The sequence below is a fragment of the Geotrypetes seraphini genome, chromosome 2, assembly GCF_902459505.1.
Source record: "Geotrypetes seraphini chromosome 2, aGeoSer1.1, whole genome shotgun sequence".
In the NCBI taxonomy this organism is placed as follows: Eukaryota; Metazoa; Chordata; class Amphibia; order Gymnophiona; family Dermophiidae; genus Geotrypetes; species Geotrypetes seraphini.
In genome coordinates, this window is record NC_047085.1 from 397428565 (window position 1) to 397453561 (window position 24997).

At 41.7% G+C, this 24997-nt stretch overlaps 1 protein-coding gene across 5 annotated transcripts in view; it reads right to left on the reverse strand.

The window, feature by feature from the left end:
• Positions 1-24997, reverse strand: part of DNAH11 (dynein axonemal heavy chain 11) — a 596997-nt gene that overhangs the window by 339675 nt on the left and 232325 nt on the right. For 4 of the 5 annotated variants that reach the window (XM_033930891.1, XM_033930892.1, XM_033930893.1 and 1 more), the window contains 4 exons: positions 24444-24570; positions 18967-19119; positions 14370-14603; positions 4819-4950 (listed from right to left, as the gene is read on the reverse strand). In XM_033930891.1, the coding sequence (XP_033786782.1) occupies positions 4819-4950; positions 14370-14603; positions 18967-19119; positions 24444-24570 (646 nt within the window). Of the gene's footprint in view, positions 1-4818; positions 4951-14369; positions 14604-18966; positions 19120-24443; positions 24571-24997 lie in introns of those variants that run through there. The other variant, XM_033930895.1, reaches the window with a different exon arrangement.

Below are 24997 nucleotides of genomic sequence, written 5' to 3' on the forward strand. Positions count from 1 at the left end.
TTCAAAAAATGGAAAAAGGACCAAACAAAGGACAACCAAAAGGAGCACAAAGAACACCAAAGGGAGTGTCACCGTGTGGTTAGAAAAGCTAAAAGAGAATATGAGGAGAGACTGGCGGGGGAAGCAACAAACTTCAAATCGTTCTTCAGATATGTGAAGGGGAAGCAACCGGCAAGGGAAGAAGTGGGGCCATTGGATGATGGAGACAAAAAAGGAGTGGTAAAAGAGGAAAAAGAGATAGCAGACAGGTTAAATAAGTTCTTCACGTCAGTCTTCACGAGGGAGGACACATCCAATATTCCGGAACCGGAGGACATCGTAAATGGGGATCGGGATGAAAAGCTGGTCCAACTAGAGGTAAGCCAAGAGGATGTCCTCAGGCAGATAGACAGACTAAAGAGCGACAAATCGCCAGGTCCGGACGGCATTCACCCAAGGGTACTCAAGGAACTAAGGAACGTAATAGCAGAGCCACTTTGCCAAATATGTAACCTATCCTCAAAAACTGGAGAGATCCCGGAGGATTGGAAAATTGCAAATGTCACACCCATCTTCAAGAAGGGTTCAAGGGGGGACCCGGGGAACTACAGGCCGGTGAGCTTGACCTCGGTCCCGGGAAAAATGATGGAAGCACTGATTAAGGACAGTATCTGTGAACACATAGAAAACAATGGACAGCTAAAGTCAAGCCAGCACGGTTTCTGCAAGGGTAGGTCATGCCTCACAAACTTATTGTACTTCTTTGAGGGGGTAAACAGACAGGTGGATAAAGGGGAATTCATTGACATCATTTACCTTGACTTTCAAAAAGCCTTTGACAAGGTACCGCACGAAAGACTGCTTAAAAAGCTGTGGAGACACGGGGTGCAAGGGGAGGTCCACCGATGGATCAAAAACTGGCTGGCAGACAGGAAACAGAGGGTTGGAGTGAAGGGCCATTACTCAGACTGGCATGGGGTCACGAGCGGAGTTCCGCAGGGGTCGGTGCTGGGACTGCTCCTGTTCAATATATTTATAAATGACCTGGAGGTGGGAACAAATTGCGAAGTTATTAAATTTGCGGATGACACCAAACTCTACCGCAGGGTTGAAACCATGGAAGACTGCGAAGATCTGCAAAGGGACCTAATGACGCTAGAAGAATGGGCCAAAAAATGGCAAATGAACTTTAACGTAGGGAAATGCAAGGTCATGCATGTAGGGAAAAAGAACCCGATGTTCATCTACAAAATGGGAGGATCACTGCTAGGGGTAAGTAACCTTGAAAGAGACCTGGGAGTGATGGTGGACACGTCTTTGAAGGCGTCGGCACAGTGCGCCACAGCCTCAAGAAAAGCAAACAAAATGTTGGGTATCATTAAGAAGGGTATCACGACCAGGACAAAGGAGGTCATCCTGCCACTGTATCGTGCAATGGTGCGACCGCATCTGGAATACTGTGTCCAGTATTGGTCGCCGTACCTCGAAAAGGACATGGCGGTACTTGAGGGAGTCCAGAGAAGAGCAACTAAACTGATAAGAGGTATGGAAAACCTCTCATATACTGACAGACTGAAAAAGCTGGGGCTGTTCTCCCTGGAAAAGCGGAGACTTAGAGGAGACATGATAGAAACCTTCAAGATCCTGAAGGGTATAGAAAAAGTAGTCAGGGACAGATTTTTCAGATTACGGGGAACCACAAGTACAAGGGGGCACTCGGAAAAATTAAAAGGAGACAGGTTTAAAACAAATGCCAGAAAGTTCTTTTTCACCCAGAGGGTGGTGGACACATGGAACGCGCTTCCGGAGGCTGTGATAGGCCGGAGCACGTTACAAGGCTTCAAAGAAGGTTTGGATAGGTTCCTAGAGGATAAAGGAATTGAGGGGTACAGATAAGAGTAGCGGTAGGTTATAGGGATAGTCTGGGACCATTGCTCAGGCAATGGGCCTGATGGGCCGCCGCGGGAGCGGACCGCTGGGCGAGATGGACCTCTGGTCTGCCTCAGCGGAGGCAACTTCTTATGTTCTTATGCTAAACTAAGGATGTACACAAATTATCTAATGGCTCTTTTTATGAAGCCGCATCCAGAATAGCACTAGGGATTCTCTCTTCTGAGAGGAATAAGAACTACCTTGAGGGAGTCACTTTATTTAGAGCAGACTTCATCCAAAGTAGCAGCTTGATCATTGAGAGGAAAATAAGAATAGCCATACTGGGTTAGACCAATGGTATTGCTCAGTATCCTGTTTCCACAGTAGCCAATCCAGGTCGCAAGTACTTGGCAGAAACCTAAATAGTAGTAATATTCCATGCTACTGATCCTAGGGTAAGCAGTGGCTTCCCCCATGTTTTTCTCAATATTGACTAGAACAACTCAAATATGTTGAGAAAAATGAAAACAGATACCAACACTCTCAAAATCTTATGGCATAGCAAGCATATAATCCTGATGAAGTACTCAGAACCCCTCTAAAATAGCACAACCAACATGCACGGGGTTATTCAGAAACCAGGGTCCAGCACATGAAAGAGCTTTCCCTCAAAAGAATCACCTCAAGGTAGGATAAAGCCTCAGATCCCCTCCTCCACCAGCCGACAAAGCGGGTATTGAAAAGTGGAAAATATCACAGGGTAAAGTTAAGTCACTGGCATAAAAAACCTCCTTGATTGATATTTTACCAATAAAAAGCCTTGTGCAATGCAAACTTACTGGTTTCTGAATAAAGCCATCATGAAGAGATTATAACATCAATAAAGGAGTACTTATCTGAGGTTGGAAGCACACCACACATCGACGATGGCCAGTATTTCGCCAAACATTAGCTGCCTCAGGTGATTAATCTTTAACAAGAACTCCGCTTCTCATCATGGCTGCTCCTCAAACATGGCTGCTCAAACATTGCTCCTCAAACATGGCTGCTCCTACCTCGAGGTGATTATCACATCAATAAAGGAGTACTTATCTGAGGTTCAAAGCACACCACACATCGACGATGGCCAGTATTTCGCCAAACATTAGCTGCCTCAGGATGTGAAGGCGATTAATCTTTAACAAGAACTACGCTTCTCATCATGGCTGCTCCTCAAACATGGCTGCTCAAACATTGCTCCTCAAACATGGCTGATCCTACCTCAAGGTGATTATCACATCAATAAAGGAGTACTTATCTGAGGTTCGAAGCACACCACACACCGACAATGGAAGGTGATTAATCTTTAACAGGAACTCTGCTTCTCATCATGGCTGCTCCTCAAACGTGGCTGCTCAAACATGGCTCCTCCTACCTTGAAGTGATCCTTTTGAGGGAAAGCTGTTTCATGTGCTGGACCCTGGTTTCTGAATAATCCCGTGCATTTTGGTTGTACTTTTTTGAGGGGCTCTGAGTACTTCATCAGGATTATGTTTGCTGTGCCGTAAGATTTTGAGTGTTAGTATTTGTCTCAATATTGAGACAGACATGGGGGAAGCCACTGTTTGCCACTTCTTCCAGTAACTTGTCCAAACCTTTTTCAAACCCTCTAGAAATAGTTCCCATTCAAGGAGTGTAGTTCTTAGGGTTACAAGTTAAAGGGGTACCGGCAAAATTTGATCAAAAGGTGGTTAGTCCAGGGCAACAGTAAGATTTAATTTTAATCCCTTTTTTGACCTAAAAATCTGTGTGTAGAGAGAGGGGTAGGACCCAAGGCCAGGGTGACTTGGCCTGAAAGTTGAATGTGTCCTACAAGAGAGAGAAAATGATTGTTCCCTATACTTATGTGTAAGATTGCACTAATGAGGAGAGGTGATAAGGATCACATCAAGGATCAAAACAACTGAACTGCCCTGAGGAGTGTTGGAGAAGCAGCAGCACAAGGTCCATGGAGCAGTGCGCAGGAGGGATGAACACATTCTACATGGAATCTGTTGCAGGATAGATGCCAGGAGGACAGAGTGAAAGGACCTGAATTATAAGACATCTTGACACTTTTGTTATTACCTAACTTTTTTGTTATGGATTATGTGCGTGTTTATTTTTTATTTGTCTGTTGTAATACTTCTTTTCCATTTTGGGAGTGCACAATAAATGGGTATTTTTATATAAATTGCTCCTGGACTCCCTGATATTTTCCCTGTTTTGCATGGAAGCTGGTAAAGGCCTGAAAGTAGATTAATTGTAGCCCAAATTCTAAATTATTTGTACCTCCTTGGGGGTTACCCTTAGCTTCACCTAAAGATCCAGCTATATACACATCTGGAAAAGGTGTGTGTCTTTCCAACTATACACATATTTCATATTTTATTAAAGCAATATACCATGCACCTTTTTACTTGCCTGCATTTACACCTGTTCAACATCATATAAAGCCCCTAGCCTACTTATGCATTCTGCTTTTATAAGACCACCCACTGAATATAATTTTAGAATAAGACACCTAGGTTGTGAAGGTGCACAGCACCATATGCACTTGTGTGTGCCTTAAAAAAAACTTGCCTCCCCAAAAGTTCCTGCACATAGTTACACATACTCCAGGACAGGTGTAACTTTTCTACCTAGGTTTGCACCAGACATGTTTATGCTTTATAACATTAATTTGTCTGTCACAATTCTACCCTGGGAACATATACGTATCTATCAAATAAAAGTATATATGTAAACTCATACTTCTATGTATGCATACCCCTAGGCAATTTTAAAAGTGCAACTTTCTGTGTAAACACTATTTTATGTGCAAAATTGGTTTGCAAAAAAACCTCTAAAAGTACCTTTTTCTGGTGCAAGTGAATTGGTTTTACATATAAAAAAGTTTAAAAATAAGCAATAAAGTCCATTATACAAAATACAAAGCTACAAACTTGCCTTCAGAGCTACAAGCTTTGCCACCACATCTCTGGCATGGACATCTATTGTGCAAATGGTCATTATCTTCTGTCTATCACCTGCTGAAAGCTCTCCTAGTAACATGGTAATAAGGGTATTCAATTGAGCGATCTGAAACAAGAAAAAAAAAATCATCTCCCTGGCTCAATTTTGTTCTGCCTTTTAATACATGGAATTTTTGCCAAAATGTTTAGTTATTTTACTTGTTGCCAAGATTATTGAATAGTATTAAGACTGCAGGACAAGTTCATGCAGATCTTTCAAGAACACTTGGGACTATTTCCCTGAAGTCCTTTGTAGTCTGAAAAGACTGCATCTTAAAATATATATTGGTCTAATTAAGGTATTTTCTAATCAAATGTAACATGAAGAAAAAAATAATAAATTTGGCGCACCTAAAGGGGAGAGGCAGGAGAAAAATGCTGAGGGCTGCTTGGGGGGATGGTCCCATACTAAGAGCTTGTGAGTTGCAGGGATATCAGAGAGAGAGACAGAGTCTGCAGCAGGAAGTTTAGGAGAAGCTGCACATAATAGCAGCTCAATCATTAAGAGCCCAGAACCACTAGCAACAAGTCAGCAATTTCATGTTTGAGTTCTTTTAGTACTCTGGGATGTATACCATCCGGTCCAGGAGATTTATCACTTTTTAACTTGTCGATTTGGCTTAGTACATCTTCCAGATTCACCGAGATTTCTTTCAGTTCCTCTGCATCATTACCCTTGAAAACCATTTCTGGTTCAGGTAGATCTCTTACATCTTCTTCCATAAAGACTGAAGCAAAGAATTCCTTCAGTCTCTCTGCTATGGCCTTATTTTCCCTAAGCACCCCTTTTGCTCCTTGATCATCCAACGGTCCCATAGATTCCCTCACAGGTTTTCTGCTTCCGATGTTCCTAAAAAAATTGTTTTGAGTTTTTGCCTCTTTTGCAAGTTTCTCTTCATATTCTTTCTTAGCTGTCTTTATCAATGCTTTGCATCTAACTTGCCAGTGCTTTTGTCTCTTATTCATTCGGATCCTTTTCCCATACTTTAAAGGATGTTTTTTTTGGCTCTTATAGCCTCTTTCACTTCACCTTTTAACCACACCAGCTCTCGTTTCCTCTTTTTTCTACCTTTGCTGATACGTGGAATATATCTGGTCTGGGCTTCCACGATGGTATTTTTAAATAACATCCACGCCTGGTTTACAGTCCTAACCTTTGTAACTGATCCTTTTCGCTTCCTTTTAACCATTTTCCTCATTTTATGATAGTTGTCCTTCGAAAATTAAATGCCTCTACAGTAGGTTTCTTTTGTGACATCACTCCCGGTATCAGCTCAAATTTGATCACGTTATGATCACATTTTCCCAGCGGACCCAACACAGTTAACTCCTGTGGTATGCCGTGCATTCCACTAAGGACCAAATCTAAAATAGCTCCACCTCTTGTTGTTTCCCAGACTAGTTGCTCCAAGAAGCAGTCAATGTTGGGTAACTGAAATCATACTATATCACAGAAAAAGAAGCATAATTATAATCATCCAAAAGAAAAAGATATTATGCTAGACACTGCACAGATAGCCACACTGTAGTGCTTAGACGAGAATGCAAAAGGCAATATAGTGTACTGCTCTTCTCACAGCTGGGATGCCTGTGTGTGGTAGAAAAAAATCTCTAATGGAGAAAAAAGGGCCTCAGTTAAGGCTTCATGGGCCCTAAAAAAAACTCCACCACCACACTCAAAATCTTCTTAGAAATCCTCATAAACTCAGTCCATTCAAATGCTTTCATTCACAAAATATCACTACAGTTGGCATCCAATTCTTAAGCAGAGATAGACAAATCGGTATATTTCACTTTCAAGCCAAAACTTATCTGGGCTGCCGATTTGTCTATCTCTGCTTAAGACTTAGGGCTCCTTTTACGAAGGTGCGCTAGCAGTTTTATCACACATACTGGATTAGTGCGCGCTATAGCTGAAAATTTACCGCCTGCTCAAAAGGAGGCGGTAGCGGCTAGCTCGTGCGGCAATTTAGCGCGCAATATTTCACGCATTAAGGCCCTAGCGCACCTTCGTAAAAGGAGCCCTTAGATGCCAATTGTAGTGATATTTTTGTGAATAAATGCATTTGTATACAGACACTTCAAACTGAGTGCTGTATGTTCTGTCTCTGTGGCTGAAATCGGAATTGCTGAGATTTTGAGGTATACTTGTTTTTGTTTATAATTTGAGGATTACAGGATATGGGACCTTTGTGGTTTATTATGCTTTAGTTAGAACTATTTTGGTTTTTTTATTTTTTTCTTGACTTTATATTACTTTTTTTTTTAAAGCTCAGCAGAATTTTTCTTCTTTTTTTGTATATCTATTGATTTTTTTTGTGTGTTGAGCAAAATCAATCCGTAATTGTCTAAATATTGTTAGCTATCTGTAGACAAAGGCAGAGTGTCTACAATCCACCCCCACATTATCCAGACAGTGTCAGACTGATTGGTAAGATTTTTCAGTAATACTATGGGAATAATTCTTCAACAAGCCTATTAGTTTTAGGTGGCAATCTAGTTATTTATGCATGTAAGTGACCTCAAAGAATACGAATATGAACTAACAGAAAAAGTATGTGCCATATTTTCATAGTGTGCACTTTGGGGCATACAAATAAGCACATAAATTACAGATTACTGCAAATGTATGTGTGTTCTGGGTAATATCTAGGAGACGGCATTTACAACAGCTACGGGGCTAGTATAAGTGATTTGGCTTAAATGTAAGTGCATTTTCTAACACTTTCACAAGCATTCTATAAAGAAAAGTAGGTGAATATAAAATAAATTTGAACTAGGCACCTACTTTCCTTTATAGAATAGATATCTAAATTTAAACACACTGCTAGAGAATTTATTATTATTATCCCTCAAACATATACCGGTAAATCCTTTTGAATATTGGGCACTATATTCCTATATTTTACAAATGTATTAACTGAGGCCCTGATTCTCCAAAAGTGCGTCCCGATTTTAGGCAGCTGTAGACGTCCTACAGCTGTCTAATCAGCCAATCGGGATGCACGTTTTAAAAAAAAAAATGCTCCCCAGGAAGGCCGCCCGGGAGAGGCGTCCTATACTAAACGCCGATTCTGTAACCGGCGTCTTTAGAGAATTGGGTTAAATTAGACGCGGCCGCTATACTTATGGCAGCAAGGGATCTTCCTGCTGCAATATGTATAGCGGCCGCCTGTCCCATCACCGACAGGAGAATGCCTAACTCCTCCTGTCGGAACCCCAAGCCCCCTCCCCCCAAACTCGTAATCGCCGACAGGAGGATGCCCAACTCCTCCTGTCGGAACCCCGAACCCCCCTCCCCCCCAAACTCGTAATCGCCGACAGGAGGATGCCCAACTCCTCCTGTCGGAACCCCGGACCCCACTCCCCCCCCCAAACTCGTAATCGCCGACAGGAGGATGCCCAACTCCTCCTGTCGGAACCCCGGAACCCCCTCCCCCCCAAACTCATAATCGCCGACAGGAGGATGCCCAACTCCTCCTGTCGGAACCCCGGAACCCCCTCCCCCCAACTCGTAATCGCCGACAGGAGGATGCCCAACTCCTCCTGTCAGAACCCCGGAACCCCCTCCCCCCCAAACTCGTAATCGCCGACATGAGGATGCCCAACTCCTCCTGCCGGAAAGCCCAACGACCCCCCGCCCCAACTAATCTCCCTCCCCAACTAACCTTTCAATGTTGGTCAGCTGGATGGGTCTTGCTGCCGTCCAACCGACGGGTCTGCCTCGTGGAAATGAGACGGCACGCCCCTTCCCGGCCCATCCCCGCTAAATCTAAGGCCTGATTGGCCCAGGCTAGGCACCTTGGCCAATCAGGCCTTAGGATTAGTGGGGATGGGCGGACCCGCTATGCCTAAGGCCTGATTGGTCCAGGCTTCTACAGCCTGGGCAATCAGGCCTTAGATTTAGCGGGGATGGGCCGGGAAGGGGCGTGCCGTCTCATTTCCACGAGGCAGAGGGTGCAAATATAAGAGATACCACCAACAACTGCTATCGTATCAAGCAGCCTTATGGGGTAAAGACTTAGAAAAACTAATTGCACACACAAACAACTACGAAGAATTTAGGAAACACCTAAAAACTTACCTGTTCTCGAAATACCTAGGAAACGAACCAGGACATCAGCCCCTCCGGTAACTCCATCACATACCCGAACTTGTAAATTGTTAACCTAACTCCTAATCACTAACTATGAATACTCCATTCAATTCATGGAACATTTCTAATTCTTTGTAAGCAGCACGGCACTTCTTGCTGTTGTTACTATTATTAATGCCGGTATTATCAGATGTACACTGCTATACTCTTTAATTCGTCGTATGTACAGTCTCTCTTTATTGTATTATATTTACAGTTACCCTTTATTGTAAACCGCCTAGAAGTCGCAAGATTACTGGCGGTATATAAAAATAAAGTTATTATTATTATTATTCAGGCCTGCCTGGGGAGCATTTTTTTTAAAAAACGTGCATCCCGATTGCTGATTAGACAGCTGTAGGACGTCTACAGCTGCCTAAAATCGGGACGCACTTTTGGAGAATCAGGGCCTGAATGTTTATGGAAATGAATTTTGCAAAAATTGCACATCAACTGTGCTTTTTGTTATCTGAGTACACCCTACTGCCAGACATAATCTGCAGTTCGCTAGGAAAATCAACTGCTTTTACACCTAAGCAGCAGCAGGACCAGCCACCACTACCAAGAGCCCTTTGCCCCGATCCAGCCAGGCATGTGAGCTCCTCCCTCTGCAGTCCATTGGAGAGATCAATCTACCTGCTTTTAAATATCAGCAACAGTGAGAAATCAACTGCTTTTACACCTCAGCAGCAGCGGAACTATCCGCAACTACCAAGAGCACACAGACCCGATCCAGCCAAGAGTGTGAGCTCCACCTCCCCCTGCAGTCCACTAGGAAGATCAACTGTTTTTTACACCTAAGCAGCAATAGGACCAGCCACCACTACCGAGAGCCCTTTGCCCTGATCCAGCCAAACAAGTAAGCTCTTCCCCCAGCATTCCGTTGGAAAAATCAATATGCTTGCTTTTAAATATTATCAGAAGTAGGAGATCAACTGCTTTTACACCTAAGCAGCCTATAATAGGAGCCCTTGCCCCGATCCAACCAGGCATGTGAGCTCCTCCCCTTATATCCCGTTTAAGAGATCAATCTACCTGCTTTAAATATCAGCAGCAGTAGAAAAACAACTGCTTTTAAATACAAGCAGCAGCGAGACCTACCGCAACCACCAAGAGCCCACAGACCCGATCCTGCCAGGAGTGTGAACTCCTCCCCCTGCAGTCCATTGGAGAGATCAATCTGCCTGCTTTTAAATATCAGCAGCAGTGGAGATCAACTGCTTTTACACCTAAGCAGCAACGAGACCAGCCACAACCACCGAGAGTACACAGACCCGATCCTACCAAGAGTGTGAACTCTTCCCCCCATGCAATCCGCTAAGAAGATCGACTGTCGGCTCCGGGCGGCTTTCCCGCAGAGGAGAGAATCCTGCATTCACCGTGGGCCTCATCTGGGGCAGCCTCCTTGGAGCGGCTGGGGCACGGGCAGTGTGTCTGGGAGGGAATGCATGGATGGGAGAACATCGCAGGGGAGAAGACATAGGCATCCTGGGACTGTCTGCCAAGTCTCTTCCCTGAAGAAGCCCTTTCTGGAAACGTCAATCGCTCCTCCTAAACTTACTTGCTCCACTTCATCACTGACGCTGAAACCGTGGATTGAAGACAAAGTTTTATTTTATTTTTCTTTCCATCTTATGATTTATCTTTAATCTTATCTATTGTTTTGCCTTTTGTCTTTGTTTTGTTCTATTTCTATCATTTAAATTTCTCCAGAATTCTACTGTTCAACGGCTCCCCCTTCTGCTTCTATTCCTTTCTCTCCTCTCTTCTACCTTCCAAAGTATTTAGATCAATGCTGTCTTGTTAAAATGTTTATTTTATTTTTTATTTTTCCTCTAACTCTACTTTTCACTTCTCTATTACCCTCCAGGTACTTTAGTTAGATTGTGAGCCTTCGGGACAGTAAGGGAATTTTTCAAGTACCTTTCTTATTTCTAATCTTAATGTATATTTTCTGTAAACCGCTTAGAACCTAACGGATGTAGCGGTATATAAGAAATAAATTACATTACATTACATTACATTTTCATTTTCCTTTTTAACTGACAATTTTTCTCAATTTTAAAAACAACTGAAAGTTTAAATCATTTAAATTTTAGCCCTACCTTGTTTTTCGTGTTAATTTTCCTTCTAATAGTGATTCTACTTTATATAACTTCCCATCATTACACTTGGCCTTCAGACACATTCTGCTAAAGGCTGACAAGTGGCCCCCTCATAGTTTCAAATTATGGTGTACAATTTTGCATTTCAGCCTTCTTTGCCTAGACTTGCTCAACTACCTGACTTTTGGACCTGCAGTCTAATGATGACAAACCTCTGTGTATTATGATTTCTAACATATAATTTATTAATTATGCTCCAGGTAGATCCCCTGACAAAGCAAAAACCTGATTCCTATGGGAAATGTTTCTGGTAAACATCTGCCAGGTTAATATACTGAGAAAACTGGAATCCTAATGCATATACCAGTCCATTCTAGTTTATCCAAATTTGATGCTCTGCAGCTAAAATCTTCTACAGAGCTAAGAAACTCTCCCTTCCTCGACAAAAATATACCTGGCTCTACATTAAATGTGCCTTATTCATTCAAGAAGGATTTACAGCCAGATACTGCACCTGTACAAAACAGAATCCCAGATGGTATATTGATCAGTTTCGCATACTACATATTAAAAAAATTTAGACATCATAACAACCCCAACGCTCATACTCAAACAACATGAGCCCTACTTATAAAAAGGCAAAAATGCAAATGTTCCAGCAGGCCCTTATGAAACAAAAACACATCATACTGGCAGGTACAGATTAGAAAACAAAAGAAACTGAAGGTTTATTTTGTATAGGGAACCAACCCCATCCCCACCCCCCCCAAAAAAAATCTAAAAACACAAAAAAACCAAAAAAACACCCTGTAAAGGTCTGATTATTCAGGAGGAGTCTTTCTAACCTTATAAACAACAGTATAGAGAGATGCTTTAGAAGTTACCCCATTATCAATACTAGAGCACATTTATGAGGATGTAAACATGATGACAACTGCTTTACTGGTTTACAATGGTATTTTCTATATTAATTTTAGGATGGTTGATGGACTGTGTTAACACACTATATACTGGAGGTTTTGTATTGGGATTATTTTGATAATTTTCAAAGAGAATAGGCATCAGCCAGATCAAGGCTGTTACATTTCTCTTTCAAATTCTGGGAGAAACAGTTGATTTTAATCCTGACCTGTTGGGCCAAATTTACGGTAAGTGCTAAAGAGTTGCTCAGAGCCTCGACCCCACCCACACCCCCATCACACCTCCTACTTCCTCTTAATAGTCATGACTGAAAATAACTAGACAGGACTCCTGATCCATCTCTCACCTAACCTATGAACAAAATTTTATGAAACTGGCTGCAAGTTCCCATGCCCTTCCCAATCTCATAACTGAAATGTAAAAAAACGTAAAAAAACAACAGTAAAAAAATGCAAAAAAAAAGGTACCAACCAGTAACTGATTCGTTTTCAGTGCTACATTAAAATTTGAGCAAAATAATAATTTTGCACACTTAGGAGCCCTTCTACTAAACTGAGGTGACTTTTGCACTTACCATGCAGTTACATGCAAAGGCTGTGCATTACATGCAGGGGGCATGATCACCATCTGCCCTGCATTTAACATATAGAGTAAAGAGTTACTGCACGGCACAGTACAGGGTTACATGCAATGGCAGTGTGGGAGAGCAATCATACAGTCTGCCACAGAATGTAACGCAGTGCCAACACAGACAAAAAAAATGTCCAAAAGTGCTATTGCTAGAGCAATGCTCCTCTACCCTCCATTTTATGGATCTGATCCCCTCCTGACAATGCCCACACATTTCTAACATTTACCCTGACAGCGCCTATACTTTACAAACAGTCCCCTATCTGACAGTGCCCTCAACAGGCAAGCAGCCTGTTCAAACCCCACCCTGTGAACAAGTACTGTCCCTTCCCAGGCATGACCCTCCCCCAAGCTCCACCTAGGTCCATATCCAGGATCTCCAGGGTGGTCTAGTGTTCCCTCTGGGACTGCACTGGGATACAAAATGGCTGCTATGCCCCCTAGTACTCAATTTGCAGGACAATAGCAGTATGCTCATTTTAACCAGTCAGATTTTGACTGGCAGAAAATCTAGCCATATAAGTTTAGCTAAAAATTAACCAGGTATCTAAATCCACTAAGTAGCAGTTTGAGAACTGACACATATGAAATCAGTTTTCATATTGCCCACATTGATGTAAAGTCTGCCAGTAATTATTTTATATTAAGCAGATTACAAAGTAGGCTGGAATTATATGATAATTTTAGCTGGGGCGGGTGTTTGGAAGAAAGGGTTCTTTTAGTATAATGGTAATTTTTATTGTACAATGAGATGTTATTAGAACTGTAAATTTTTTTATAATATGTATGGTGAAATACATTTAGAGTTCTAAACCACTACAACACTATGATTTGGCTTCTCTCCTGCCAGTGATCATTGTGGGAGAGTTCGGGGGATTGCAGCAGGAGAGATTGGGCATCTCTCCTGCCGGGGAACATTTGGAGGTAGGAAGGGGGGTCGCAGCAGCTTCGGGCAGGAGGGACTGGGCATTCCTCCTGCCGTGATAATTACGGGGGCAGGGGGATGAGTTTTGGAGGGTTTACCACAAATTATACTACACTGCTCTGTTGGCATGCCTGTGTGGCCAGTCTATTACAATGATGGCCACTCCCACGCCCAAATAGTCTAGATTTGGACATTTTCAACTTGGACATTTTTTGGGTCAAAAATGGGGTATAAAGTTAGGCATCCTAGGGTTGGACGTCCTATCGGCCTAGACATCCAAGTAGGCAATTTTCAAAAAATATATATTTTGAGATGTTTAGAGGTTCAGCTTTTGAAAATGGATGTTTTTGTGTTTCCGACTTTGGATGTTTAGCAGGAAACATCCAAATTGGACTTAGATGTCCTTTTCTAAAATGACCCTCTTAGTACACAAATAATGCTTACATTTAGGTACTGAGGTTATAGAATGAGATGCATAATGTTCCAGAAGGCAGCAGCCACGGTGATGGCTGAACTAGATGGAGGGCATTATAAAATGGGAAAAATTCCTAAGTAGTTGTGTAGAGGCAGGATCCAATTATGCGAACGCTCAAAAGGACAAGAATACATTGACAAAAAAAAGTACCATTAAACAGAGAGCTGCTGGATTGTACCTGAAAACAGGGTAAGGATCTGCTTGCAGGGAATACTACAGTATTAGTAAGATTCAATGCACTGAAATAACTCTTAAAGAGACTGTTAGCATTCTATTCCAGGTTCACATAAATTACCTGTTTCTTATTGTAATCCTTCAGGGAGGATTCAAAACCCTCTTCAAGCCTTTCAAAAGCTATTCCTACATCTGTTGTCCACCATATCTGTGAGCTTGTAAGTGCAACCTGAGCTGGGTAATCAAAAATCCAGTGTTCCCTGATTTTTTCCTCATAAGTAGCCACAGCTTCTGAGATGTGGAGACGCACTGTTTCACACATGGCTTCTTCCAAACCTTTTAGCCAAAGTTCTACCTTTTGGGAAGGAGAAAAGAATAAGATGCATTATCAAAAACTATATGAGAACTATGTTAAGAGTCTAAGATAAATGTACAAACTTCAGGAAATTAAGCTGTATGACTGCTACAGAATATAAAATTCAATACCCTTTTCCACTTTAACTACCGTATTTTTCGCTCCATAAGACGCACTCCCCCCACCAAAAGTGGGTGGAAATGTCTGTACGTCTTATGGAGTAAATATTACCTTTTTAAATCCTGGTGGTCCAGCGGTATATCAGCAGGAGTGAGCTCTCCGTGCTCCTGCCTGGGACCGCGCCGTTCCCTGAATGGCTGCCATCAGTTCTCATGGGACCACCAGGATTTAAAAATGTATGGGGGGGGGGGTAAAAACATGGAAATACCACAACGAGGGGGAGGAAGGTGGGACAGGGTACACCATTTGGTTCAGAATTTTTTTTTCTTGGTTTTTCCTCCTCTACATCTAGGTGCATCTTATGGTCAGGTGCGCCTTATAGAGCGAAAAATACGGTATATCATCAGTGGTTTCTGTGGCATCCCCTCACAATTATGTAAAACAAAGAATTATTTTGTTATTTTGAACATATAGCCCAGCCTCTCTACTTGCCAAGAGAAGAGCTACTGGGTTGTTTTTCAAAGTAGAAAAGTTTGTCCATCATCAAATAATGCTTTACAATTGCTGATCTAAAATTCTTTTTTGCTTAATTTGCAGCGGAGATTATGAAGTCCAGAAGAAGGCTCTGTTTTGCACAACACAAGTATTAAAATGAGCATTAAAAGTAAATTTCAAACTGAGATTTCCAGCATGCTCCAGATTAAGAACAAAGTTTGTTCCAGACAAGTTATTATACATGAAAAACTAACCCTTTTGGAAACCTCTCTCTTGAGGAAGATAAAATGCCTGCAGTGTTTTTAAAATCTATCCAAGTTGCTCCAGAACAGACACATGTAATTCTTTATACCCTTCATCATTATTGCAAAGTTGTCAGAACTCTTGATACCACCTTGAAACTGTCTTTGATACTTTATCACATATTGTATAAACAACAGTCTTCTTGAACTAAGTACTTTCTACTTTCCAGTCCACTCGAAGTCAATATGATGATTATGTCATGGGTATCAGATTATGTCCCCCTCACTTGGACTAGCTTACAATAGACATCTGCTCTCAAATGGTAGTATGCCAGATCTATTCAAGATGCCTGTTACTTACAACCAAAGGAACCAACTTTTCAAAATGATAAAGGGTGCTCAAGTTTTGCCCCAGTCCCCACCCCAGACCCCACACCATAATAATAGTACTAATTGTAATGCCATTTTTCATATATACACACACAATAAACTTGTATTAACAATACATAATGATTAACATAACTACCCCATACAGCCCACCATTAAAATACTGGGTGTAACTCTGGACCAATGCCTCACCATGAAAGATCAGGTGGACTCCCTAATCAAAAAGAGTTTTTTCACCCTCTGGAAACTTAAATCCATTAAAGCATACTTTGATAACTCTGCCTTCAGAATCTTGGTTCAATCCCTCGTATTAAGTCAACTCGACTACTGTAACATCGTCTACTTAGCAATCCCCCAAAAGAATATGCGACGATTACAACTAATGCAAAACACTGCGGTCAGACTAATCTTCGGTCTAAAGAAGTTCGATCACGTGACGCCATACTTCAAACAGCTACACTGGCTGCCGATGGAAGCTCGTGTAAAGTTTAAGTTCGCCTGCCTCTGTTTTAAAGTTTTCTACGGTCTAACCCCTAAATACATCACTGACTTATTCTCCTTCTCAGCCAACAAACACAAGAGAAGCTCCCACTCGCACTTCGTTTCTCCCCCGGTTAGAGGATGCAAACTAAAAAAACACCATGAGCATCTTCTCTCACATCAGGCTGCTCTATGGGGTAAAGACCTAGAACAACTCCTATTGCCCACCACTTATGAGGTATTCAGGAAACGCCTCAAAACCCACGTATTCCTGAAATACCTAGACAGCTGACCCACTTCCCTCTTTCCCCTCTCTTGCCCTTTCTCCCCATTGTTCCCACATCCCTTAAGTTAATTCAACTTGTACGTCAACTCAACTTGTACTCCACTAATCTTTTGTAAATCGCATAGAACTTAACGGTATTGCGGTATATAAACTGTTATTATTATTATTAACCACAAAATTAAACTACACAAAGCACACTGTATAGCGCTTCTCAACATTCATTCCTACCAAAACACCTGGCTTTGGTCACACAAGCAAAACACAAATAAATGCTATGCAAATACAGGACCACAAACCAAAAAAAAAAACCCTAAGATACCAGACTCTGCATTTAGTACAACAGAAAAATAGAAATAAATGCACTTCTTCCTGAACAGTGCAAAATATAGACAGTAGATGTAAATTCTCAAAACCATCATATTTCAATCACTAAATTGAAAATAAAATAATTATTCCTACCATTGTTGTCTAGTGATTTTTCTAATCATCTTTTCCCTGACTGTGGTTGAACTTCCTTCTGTCTGTGCTCTTAACTATGTTTCCACGTTCTTTTTATCCATTTGAGATTTTCTCTCCTTCTTCACTTTCTGTCCTACATCCATCTTTAGTATTAACTTTTAATATTCAACTTTCTTCAATTTTTCTGCTTCCTTCTCATATCTATCCACTGTTCCATGTCTTCCCTTTCCATTTCTCCACATGCACCATCTCCTCCTTCTCTCTGCCCTTCCCCTCCCCTCCATCCATCCATGTGTACCATCATTATTAAGAGATTTGTTTTCCTCATCATACTATTTCTGACTAGCAATTTTGCTCATTTTTGGATGGTAGGTTCTGACCGCTTTGCCAAACTACTACTTTCATGTTCCTGCCTCCTCCTCTCTTCCAGCTTTTAAAAATACCTTTGTTTCATATTTATGTGCTGTAATTCAAGCCATGAAAAGACATCCAAATGGTTTACATAGTGTAAAAAATGGGGAATCACAGAACAACGGATACACATACCCCAACAAATCTATGGATATGGATGGACTGACTGAAATATGACAGGACTAGGCTGTCACCTCTTGGGCAAGAGGGGGGAAGAATAGCATCGAGCAGCTGCAATCAAGTCACAACAGCATATTTTGGTGGCCACAGAAATTCAAAGCAACAACAAGAGATATGCAACATCAGGTGGGCAATTTTCAGATGACATTTTGCTGACATAGAAACATGATGGCAGATAAAGGCCAAATGGCCCATCTAGTCTGCCCATCCGCAGTAACCATTATCTCTTTCTCTTGCCGAGAGATCCCACGTGCCTATCCCAGGCTCTCTTGAATTCAGACACAGTCTGTCTCCACCACCTCTTCTGGGAGACTGTTCCATGCATCTACCACCCTTTCTGTAAAAAGTATTTCCTCAGATTACGCTTGAGCCTATCACCTCTTAACTTCATCCTAAACCCTCTCATTGCAGTTTCCTTTCAAATGAAAGAGACAACTCATGCACATTTATATTATGTAGGTATTTAAACATCTCTATCATATCTCCCCTCTCCCGCCTTTCCTCCAAAGTCTGTAAGTCTGTTCCTATACGTCTTATCATGAAGGCCACACACCATTTAGTAGCCTTCCTCTGGACCGACTCCATCCTTTTTATATCTTTTTGAAGGTGCGGCCTCCAAAATTGTACACAATATTCTCAATGAGGTAACCTTTTTCCTACTGGCCATACCTCTCCTTATGCAACTGAACACCCTTCTAGCTTTTGCCGTCACCTTTTCAACTTGTTTGGCCACATTAAGATCATCACATACAATCACACCCAGTCGTGCACATAAGTTCTTCACCTCTTAAACTGTACCTTTCCCTCTGGTTTTTGCAGCCCAAATACATGACCTTGCATATCTTAGCATTAAATTTTAGTTGCCAAATTTCAGACCATTCTTCAAGCTTCGCCAGGTCTTTCTTCATGTTAGTCACACCATCCAACATGTCTACTATCTTTGATAGTCTACTCTATTGCAGATTTTGGTATCATCCGCAAAAAGGCAAATCTTACCTGACAATCCTTCAGCAATATCATTTATAAAAATGTTAAAGAGAATAGCCTAAGAACAGAACCTTAAAGCACACCATTGGTAACATCCCTTTCCTCAGAGCGATCTCCAAGACTGATTTTACAGGTGAATGGAATTTCACTTTATATCAAAAACACCTTCCATATATCACTCTTTTCATATCAGTTAGATATAAAATCACTTCCTTTTCACTTAACCAGCCCACTCAAAAGCTTAGAAGCCAGTTATCCTTTATAATGGCACCATTAAAAACATGGATGGGGAAATTCAATTCAGGGAAAATATTACCTGACCAGTGCAATTAAAGTTTTCTTGGAATGGTACATATTCTTTTTCTTTGCTGTACATTCCCAGTGCAACCTTTGTGGTTTCCCCTTGGCTGTTTTCTTGAAACCTAAGATCGGCGATGTTATCAAAGAGTTTGACAAGATGACGTGTGACCTAGAAGAAAGTAACATCATGTGTATAAGACTCATTTTCCTTGTTTACTGGCTATCTTTATGTTTTGTATAGTATATTCCTTTTAAATTTGATTTTATATTAATCTTCTTTTTATATATTATTTTATATTTATCAATTTACACACACACACACATTGTATTTATGAGAACCGATCTGAAGCACTTGAACTAAAGATGGTATAGCACCTTCTTGTCCAGTTTGTCTGTCTTGACTAGATTGTAAGCTCTTTTGAGCAGGGACTGTCTCTTCTATGTTTTGATGTACAGTGCTGCGTATATCTAATAGCACTATAGAAACAATAAGTGCTAGTAGTAGAAATATCATTGATTACTGTCCTCTATGTTTCTAGAGGAATACAAGTGTAGATCCATAGTTAAACCAAGGATATTTGCTTGCTGGCACAGTCTGACATGTGAGAAGCCTAATTTTGTAAAAGTCATCTAAGGTAAAAAAAGGAAAAGGGTATTCAGGTCTAGATATTTATAATTTTACCAAAGACTTACTGAACATAGAACATTTAGTAAAATACCTATAAACCCAAGGGAAAACCAAGTGTATTTGTTTAATGAGAGAGAGAAAGAGTAGTATCACTTGAGGCTCTGCAGGTATAAATGTTCTGCAACCACAATGGCCCTTTTACTAAGTCACGCTAAAAGGCGGCCTGTGCTATGAGTAAGTGGTGAGCTTCCTGTGCGCAGAAGCCATTTTTAGCGTAGCTGTAAAATGACTGCATTTTCTATTATGTTTATGTTTATTTAAGATTTGATATGCGGCTCCTGCATTTTACTGATCTAAGCGGTTTACAATGTATCAAACTAAAATGAAATTAGGTACTTGAGAAAAATTACCCTATCTGTCCCGAAGGCTCACAATCTAGCTAAAGTACCTGATTAAAATAAAAATATGCAATACATTTCTAAGATCAAAAATCAAAGAAATAGAAAATAGAAATAATGAAAGAAGATAAAAATAAAACAACTTTAAGAGATAGAAAAGTCTCTGAGGCGGCTTGATAGTAAGTTCAGTCTGCAGAACCAGGTCAACCGGCCGCTAGGATAGTAGACTTGGGGGTGGGTCAGTAGAGTGGGCAGACCTGATGGGCTATGGCCCTTATCTGCCGTCATCTTCTATGTTTCTACCAAAGAAACAGGACCAGGAACCACGCCAATGAAGACCGCCATGACACCAGTCACTGGACAGGCAAGGCCAGGCACCGCCGACAGCAGACCCCCTGAAGTGAAGTCCAGTTTCCCTTCGATGTGTCCAACACCGCAGCTGCAGGAGTGCAAGTCCACCGAAGAGAGGGGGAGAGAGAGAAGGCATCAGGAGATCCTCCAGGCCGGCATCAATCCACCGCTGGGTGACCACGTCGGGGCCGTGCTGCATCGCGCCGATGGCTTCCCCCTTCTGCTGCTGGACAAGAGCCCGGACACGGAAAGCTGTTAGCTTGTGAGCCCTTAACTATGCCTATTTTCTAGGAGGTAAGAGCTTACACGCTAACCACACAAATTGATTAGACCTCAGCAGTGTAGCTGCGCTAACCAATTTAGTGTTAGGCATGCCTACTCTCCGCCCCCAATGTTACAAAATATGATGTGTGTGTGCATGCCACGAATAGTTCCAGAACCCCCAAATAACTTCTTTTTTGGGGGGGTGGGGGGGTGAGGGAAGAGTCTGAGATTCCTGAGGTATACCATTCCTATGGCTCCACTCATACAGAAAACCAGGTTCAAAGAAGGTAATTAAAATAACACTTTTTTAAAATGAAATGTCTCTCAGACAAGCAACAAAATCAAATCCTACCACACCAAGCACAGGATAGCTCTTTCTGCCACTTGCTAGAGACTAAGAAAAACTGACTGGCTATTGGCTATACAGGAAACTTAAGTAGTGACATCACAAGTTATTAGTTCTCAATTTCAATCTGCTGGCAGGAGAGCATAAACTCAAGTGTCTGGAGGGATATTAAAGATTACAGTGCATCTCAAAACACTAGATAGCATGGTAAAAGGATTAGCAGACAACATTAGGCAAGAGTCACTAAATTACAAGGCCAACAGCTGTTCAGTTACAATTTTAATTTTGTAAAGTGAACTGTATTCTATAGTGCCATTTCAGTCAGTGATACAGGACAGATACAACATGTTATGAAAACGTACTTACATAAAAACTGTTTGGCAGGGATTAGTTGTTCAGTCTCTTGAGAAAAAAGAAACAATTATCTGTCTGACTGCAAAACATAAATAAAGCTCTATATCTGTCCTTATGAAAAACATAATTTATAGCACCTATTTATGCTTGAATTATTCACCCTGGAATAGATCTCTCTCCATATTACCAGGATTAATTTCACCCTAGCAGATAAAGGCCAACTACTGCTACCAGCATTACCAACTGGAAGATGGAGAAAAAACATCTAAAAAGTCACCAAAACACAGTTTAATCAGTTGATGAAGGCCACAATTATGTTTAGGCACCTTCTTGCTCAGTTAATCTTTGTGTCTGCTTGCCTGCAGATATTCTGACTACAGGCATAAGAACATAAGATTTATCGCTTCTGGGTCAGACCAGTGGTCCATTGTGCCTAACAGTCCGCTCACAGGGCGGCCCTTAGGTCAAAGACCAGTGACCTATTTGAGTCTAGCCTTACCTGCATACGTTCTGTTCCAGTAGGAACTTATTCAACCATTTCTTGAATCCCTGAAGGGTGCTTTCCCCTATAACAGCCTCTGGAAGAGCGTTCCAGATTTCTACCACTCTCTGGGTGAAGAAGAACTTCCTTACGTTTGTACGGAATCTATTCCCTTCTAACTTTAGCGAGTGTCCTCTCATTCTCTTTACCTTGGAGAGGGTGAACAATCTCTCTTTCTCTACTAAGTCAATTCCCTTCAATATTTTGAATGTTTCGATCATGTCCCCTCTCAATCTCCTCTTTTCAAGGGAGAAAAGGCCCAGTTTCTCTAGCCTCTCATTGTACGGCAACTCTCCCAGTCTCTTAATCATTTTTGTCTATCTTCTCTGGACCCTTTTGAGTAGTACTATGTCTTTTTCTTATACGGCGACCAGTGTTGGACGCAGTATTCCATGTAGGGGCGTACCATGGCCCAATTTAACAGCATGATACCCCTTCTTAATCATTCCTAGCATTCTGTTTGCCCTTTTTGCCGCCGCTGCATATTGCACAGACGGTTTCATTGACTTGTCTATAAGTACTCCCAAATCTCTTTCCTGGGGGCTCTCTCCGAGTATAGCACCGGACATCCTATATTCGTGCATATGATTTTTGTTACCGACATGCATCACCTTGCACTTATCCACATTGAACCTCATTTGCCATTTCAAAGCCCTTCCTCGAGTGTATTTATGTCTCTTTGTAGGTCTTTGCAATCCTTCTATGTCCTCACTACTCTGAATAACTTTGTATTGTCCGCAAAATTTAATCACCTCACTCGTCGTGCCAATTTCTAGGTCATTTATAAATATGTTGAAGAGCACAGGCCCGAGTACCAAACCCTGCAGCACTCCACTTGTGATGCTTTTCCAGTCTGAGTATTGTCTATTCACCCCCACTCTCTGTTTCCTATCCACATTAATATATCACCCTCAATTCCATGGCTTGCAATTTTTCGAAGTAGACGTTCATGCGGGACCTGTCAAACGCCTTCTGAAAATCTAGATATAAGATGTCGACCAGGTCACCCTTGTCTATCTGCCCATTTACTCCTTCGAAGAAGTACAGTAAGTTTGTCAAGCAAGATCTGCCTTTGCTGAAGCCGTGCTGGCTGGTCCTCATCAGTTTGTGTCCATCAAGGTGATCGATGATACGGTCCTTTATCAGCGCCTCTACCATCTTTCTTGGTACCGTAGTCAGACTCACTGGTCTGTAGTTTCCTGGATCTCCCTTTGAACCTTTCTTGAAGATCGGCATAACATTTGCCACTTTCCAGTCTTCCAGAATCTTTCCTGATTTGATCAACAGATTGGCTATTAGTTGAAGCAGTTCAGCTATAAGCCCTTTCAGTTCCTTGATTACCCTCAGGTGGATGCTGTCTGGTCCAGGGGATTTAACGTTTTTAAGCCTATCAATCTGTCTGCATACTTCTTCTAGACTGATTGTCATCCCTGTCAGTTCCCCATCCTCATTTCCTGTGTATAGCCTGTCGGTTTTCTGGTATATTGGATATATCCTCTTTGGTAAATGCCGACACAAAAAATGTGTTCAGTTTGTCGGTGATGGCTTTGTCCACCTTTAGTACTCCCTTTATTCCATGGTCATCTAACGGCCCCACTGTTCATTTGTGGGTTGTTTCCCCTTAATATATTGAAAGAACAGCTTAAAGTTTCTGGCCTCTTGGAGGGAGAAGTGGCCTAATGGTTAGAGCTACAGCCTCAGAACTCTGAGGCAGTGGCATAGTAAGGGTGAGAGGCACTCAGGGGGCGGGGGCGCCCCTCCCCTTCCCAGATCCCCCCCTTCTTTCTCCATACCTCTAGTTGTTCACCGCCACAAGCAACAACAACTTCAACAAGCTCCTCGTGACCCTGTCGGCTCTCCCTCTGATGTCACTTCCTATGAGCGGCACCCGGAAGTGACGTCAGGCAGGAGAGATAGCCAATCTCTCCTGCTGTGATCCACCCCACCCCCCCAATTGGATCGGGCAGGAGGGATCCCAGGCTTCCTGCCCCGATGCAACTCCCCCCAATCAGATCGGGCAGGAGGGATCCCAATCCCTCCTGCCTGAAGACCCCACCACCTACCCCGACACGATCCAGGCAGGAGAGAGCCCAACCCCTTCCTGCCCAAAGACCCCCCCCCATAAGATATGGGCAGGAGGGATCCCAGGCCCTCCTGCCCACGATGACCCCCCCACAACTGCCTCCCCAAACCCCCCAATCGTCCCGCCGACCCCACCCCCTAACCCCCCCTGTATCTGGAAAAAGTAGGCCGGCCGGACGGGTCCTAAGCTAGTACTAGTACTACTAGAGAACGAGAAGGACATAAGTACAATAAAAAAAGAAATAATAAGTTATCTAAAATTTTTTTTTTTTTTTTAAATTTGTTATAATAAAAGGGTTTTTGGCCAATGACTGAATTGTAGGAGCGGAGTTGCTTAATTCTACTATACTATACAAATAAGTCTATGAGAAGACTAATGCGTATGGCTCCAATCTCTGAGGCCTTTTTTTTCCCTAAAATGAAAATTGCTGTTGTACAGAGGTACTCCCTTATAATAGAGTGGAAAATAGTACATGAAAATTATTTTGCATTCAGGTCAACCACAATAAGAACTCAAAAGAAAACTAACCTTTTCGGGCTGAGTTCCTTTGGAAAGAATATCAAGCAAGTCTGCTGAAGAAATAAAATAAAATCGAGGAAAAGCCAAGCGCTTGGTTTCTAAGTATTCAGCCAAAGCTTTTTCACAAAGACAGAGTCTAAAATGAAAAAAATAAAAAAATCAAAAGGTGATTTATATATCCACATAATAAGCTTATCAATCATCCTAAAAATTCTAGTCTCCAAATTATTTTTTTTTAATTAAAACATCAACTTTTTGAACACATCTAGATAAATATGGAATGTTGCTACTATTTAGGTTTTTGCCGGTTACTAGTGACCTGGATTGTCCATCTTGAGCAGTGGTTCCCAAACTTTTTTGTCCTACTGCCCCCTTTCCAGAAAAAATATTACTTAGCGCCCCCTGGAAATTAATTTTTTTAAAATTTTAATAGCAATTAATAGGAAATATATATGTATTAATGTTTCTACCTTTTTCGTAAAATATAGTAAAGAAAGGTGTAAATTAGAAACATTGAACTTTGAAATTATGAAACTATTTATTGAACTCAGAATAGAATGTAA